Source organism: Mus caroli, chromosome 1 (assembly GCF_900094665.2).
Source record: "Mus caroli chromosome 1, CAROLI_EIJ_v1.1, whole genome shotgun sequence".
In the NCBI taxonomy this organism is placed as follows: domain Eukaryota; kingdom Metazoa; phylum Chordata; class Mammalia; order Rodentia; family Muridae; genus Mus; species Mus caroli.
The window spans coordinates 144,205,768-144,210,360 of record NC_034570.1 but is presented as its reverse complement, the minus strand read 5'-3'; the positions used below and the strand labels follow the sequence as shown (position 1 = coordinate 144,210,360).

Genomic DNA, 4,593 nt, shown 5'->3' with positions numbered 1-4,593 from the left:
GAAGAGCAGTCGGGTGCTCTTACCCACTGAGCCAGAAGAGCAGTCGGGTGCTCTTACCCACTGAGCCATCTCACCAGCCCTGGACATACACTCTTAAAGACTGAGTTGTAACATTCACTTTTCTAAATTTCTTTTCCTTTTTATTTTAAGTTTATTTAATTTATGTATGTGAATACACTGTCAACTATATTCAGACAAAAGAGAGCATCAGACCCCGTTACACAGATGGTTGTGAGCCACCATTTGGATGCTGGGAATTGAACTCAGGCCTTCTGGAAGAGCAGTCAGTACTCTTAACCGTGGAGCCATCTCTCCAGCCCACTGTTTCTAATTTCAAAGGAAGATTTCATAAAATTGGCTATTCAAGTCCCATAAGAACTTTTTAAACTGCTCAGGATTAGGGGGTGGGGGCAGTAGTTACTAGGAGTATTGATTATCAAGTTAAACTGTTGGTTGTAACCCTGAACAAACCCCATTTATGACTTGGGAGTGTAATGAACCTTATTTCGTGTGCATTTACAAAGGGTGTTTCTGCATTGGTAGTATATATCATGCAATTAGTTGCTTTATTTGTAAGTGAACACAAATTTGGATTTAGCAGGAAGCCTGTAGGGCAGTGTTACTGTGCATTTAACCATGAATGCACATTTTATTTAAAGTCTATTAACAGCTTAAAGTGGAAATAAAGCTGTCTTCTTCGTTCGGCCATCAAAATGGAATGTGGGAATTGTTTGGCAACACTTGAGTTCATCCTAGGCTTAGACTATGAAGTATAAATGTGGAATTGCAAAAGAACATTAGATAGCCAGACAAGTTTTGCCTGTGAGAGAGAAGACATTAAATCCAAGAATGTAAAAGAGAACAGCTTCTTCACAGTAAGATAAATGAATATTACTATGTGTGTGCAAGGTTGACATTCTTGAGCATGCTCACTTACAGATAATTATTTTAAAACATTCAAAAATTGTTGGACTCAGCCGGGCGGTGGTGGCGCACGCCTTTAATCCCAGCACTTGGGAGACAGAGGCAGGCGGATTTCTGAGTTCGAGGCCAGCCTGGTCTACAAAGTGAGTTCCAGGACCGCCAGGGCTATACAGAGAAACCCTGTCTCGAAAAAACAAAAAAACAAAACAAAACAAAACAAAAAATTGTTGGACTGGAACATCTTAGGGGAAGGAATTGACTGTTAGAATGGTCAGAATTTTAAGTAGATTGTTAGAGGGGCTGATAAATCTTAACTATAGTTACAGTTTCTGTAGGGAAGTTTTATGAAACAGGGATTTTTAGCAGCATAATTTAAAGTTTCTTAACATTCTCGATATATGTGGTTTAACCTTATCATCTGTTGACAGCTAACTTTTTTGATTTTCGAGACAAGGTCTCTCTGTGTAGCCCTGCTGTCCTTGAACTCACTCTGTAGACATCAGGCTGGCCTCAAATTCAGAAATCCTCCTGCCTCTGCCTCCCAAGTGCTGGGATTAAAGGCATGCACCACCACCGCCTGGCTAACAGCTAACTTTTTAAAAAAGATTTATGCATGTGAGTTCTAGGACAGTAAAATGAGACATGTATTGGCTCAAACTTGGATTAAGTGTATAGTATTTTTAAGAAACAGTTCCTTGTAGGTTTGTGCCTTTCCTCTTAATCATTTTTAAAGGGATGAACTAGAAGTTAGAGGCAGTTACTCTTTTTGTTTGTTTGTTTTCGAGACAGAGTTTCTTCTCTGTGTAGGCCTGGCTGTCCTGGAACTCAACTCTTTAGACCAAGCTAGCCACAAACCCAGAAATCTGCCTGCCTCTGCCTCCCAAATGCTAGGATTAAAGGCATGCACCACCACTGCCCCACGAGGCAGCTACTCTTAACTAAAAATAAATTGCATATGTATATAATGGAAATAGTTATATATTCTTCCTTTATTAAAAATTCAAACTTGATAAAGGTCATTTCTATTATTTCACTATTAAATGAGTTAATTGAGACTTAAAAAAAACTGCTGTGGCTGGGCGGTGGTGGTGCATGCCTTTAATCCCAGCATGTGGGGGCAGAGGCAGGCCGATTTCTGTGTTTGAGCCCAGCCTGGTCTACAAAGTGAGTTCCAGGACAGCCATGGCTATTACAGAGAAACCCTGCCTCGGAAAAAGCCCAGAAAAATCCTGCCATGTATTAGTTTGTTGATAGAGCACTTGCCTAGCAATGTTAGTAGGTTTTATTTATATCACATAGACACTATTAAATAACTAACTATACTAACTTTGTAATTTCATATTGTATTTCTGTTTCAGCCCAGAAGGATCAGTGCAGTTGCAGTGGCAGAGCGAGTTGCTTATGAGAGAGGAGAAGAGCCTGGGAAAAGCTGTGGTTACAGTGTTCGATTTGAGTCTATACTTCCACGCCCTCATGCCAGTATAATGTTTTGTACTGTAGGTCAGTGATGTTTTTTTTTTTTTTTTAATTTATTAATTATATTTAAGTACACTGGAGCTGTCTTCAGATACCCCAGAAGAGGTAATTATGAAGAAGATCTCATTACGGATGGTTGTGAGCCACCATGTGGTTGCTGGGATTTGAACTTAGTACCTTTCTTTGGAAGAACAGTCAGTGCTCTTAACTGTTGATCCATTTCTCCAGCCTGGTGATGTATTTTCGTTTGCAGTTTATTTACTTATTTATTTTTTTAAAGTGAACTGCCAACAGCTATTGTTGGTTTGGTGTACTTTTCAATTCTAGGGCTCTGGAGCTAGAGATAGGTTAATCTCTTGAGTTCAAGGCCAGCCTGGTGTACAGAATGCCTTCCAGGCCAGTCATAGCTGTACACAGAAACTATTGTCTCCAAAAATAAAATTAACTAAATCTAAAACATTTCTATTTGCATATTATTGAAGCAAGACCTTTTCTATACAATGCAATGATTGTATTTGATTAGTTGATTAGTTGTTATCTGATCCATTGTAGACCACAATGACCCCAAGGGCAAAAGTCACCAACACCCTGCTAAATGTTTTGGTCTTTGACTCTAACAAAACTTTTTTTTCTTTCTTTTCTCTTTGTTTTCTTTCCCAAGGGGTGCTTCTAAGAAAACTAGAAGCTGGCATTAGAGGAATCAGTCATGTTATTGTGGATGAAATTCATGAAAGAGATATTAATGTAAGTATCCTATGCATGCCTTTTCATGTAACTGGAGAAGTCAAATCCTTGCTTTCTTTCTCTTACTGGTAAATACTAACTTTTAGTTTAGAGAACCGTCGGTTAATAAGGTATTTATTGTGATGAGTGTTTTCTTTGAGGGGGAGTGGGGGGAGTTGGATTTTTTTTCCAAGACAGGGTTTCTCTGTGTAATCCTGGCTGTCCTGGAACCCACTTTGTAGACCAGGCTGCCTCCAAGTGCTGGGATTAAAGGTGTGTGCCACCACTGCCCAGTGTAGAACAACTTTTATTATTACTATGTTTTGCACTTGCCATTCTTTTTTTTTTTTTTTTAAGATTTNTTATATGTGAGCACACTGTCTTCAGAGGGCGTTAGACCTTAGATGGTTGTGAGCCACCATGTGGTTGCTGGGACTTGAACTCAGGACCTTAGGAAGAGTAGTCAGTGCTCTTAATCGTTGAGCCATCTCACCAGCCCGCCATTCTTTTTTTTTTTTTTAATTTTTTAAGATTTATTTAATATAACTATACTGTAGCTGTCCTCAGACTCACCAGAAGAGGGCATTGGATCCCATTTACAGATGGTCATGAGCCACCCATGTGGTTGCTGGGAATTGAACTCAGGACCTCTGGAAAGAGCTGGTGGCTCTCTGAGCCATCTTTCCAGTCCTGCATTTATTTGCCTTTTTAGACCAGATTTTTCTATGTAGACCAGGCGGTTTTGAAACTCAGATCTGGGTCATCTGCTTCTGCATCCTGGTATCAAATAAAAGCTTTGCTTATGTCCCTAGTTACAGATTAAAATAACATGTGGTCTATTTAAAGAAAATGTCAGTATATACTTGGTCATTGAAGCTGTCCCTGGGTTGATATTACAATAACTGTTCTGACAGACGATTCTGTGTATACAATACAAACACAGGTAGTGCATTTTGCCTCACAAATATGATTTACATGATCTTGAAAATCTTAAGTAGGAAATAATGTGCACATGTTTTAGTAAGTACTATTGGATGTATGTGTTTTAAAGCTCCTAGGGATCAAATTCTGGCCTTGCAGTTAAAAGCAGATACCCCGCTGTTTAGCTAAGTGGTCAATCCTAGCACTGAAATTTTCATTTTATGATTTAATAACTTTTGGAGAATAGCTTTATTTATACTCTTAACCGTAAGTAGTTGTGTTCAAATTCTTTACTTTCAAGTGTGGTATATATACAAAGCTTATATAGGAAAGAACTATAATTGAGGGTGGTGGCTTAGCAGACATTTTAAACTTTACAAAACTGGGTTGTTTTGATTGCTGTTAGAACTATTTTTATCATGTTTCTAGTCAAAGTTGTGCAATTACAAACTTAATTTTAATATAAAATATTAAATTATTTATATACCTTTAAGGTTTTTCCCCTTAAGAATGCACATATATGCCGGGCAGTGGTGGTGCACGCCTTTA

The 4,593-nt window shown here is 38.5% G+C and overlaps 1 protein-coding gene across 3 annotated transcripts in view; it reads left to right on the top strand.

The window, feature by feature from the left end:
- The window catches only part of Dhx9 (DExH-box helicase 9), a 36,089-nt gene that overhangs the window by 19,676 nt on the left and 11,820 nt on the right, over nucleotides 1-4,593 (top strand). For all 3 annotated transcript variants that reach the window (XM_029477691.1, XM_021161044.2, XM_021161054.2), the window contains 2 exons: nucleotides 2,283-2,424; nucleotides 3,062-3,144. In XM_029477691.1, the coding sequence (XP_029333551.1) occupies nucleotides 2,283-2,424; nucleotides 3,062-3,144 (225 nt within the window). The remainder of the gene's footprint in view (nucleotides 1-2,282; nucleotides 2,425-3,061; nucleotides 3,145-4,593) is intronic.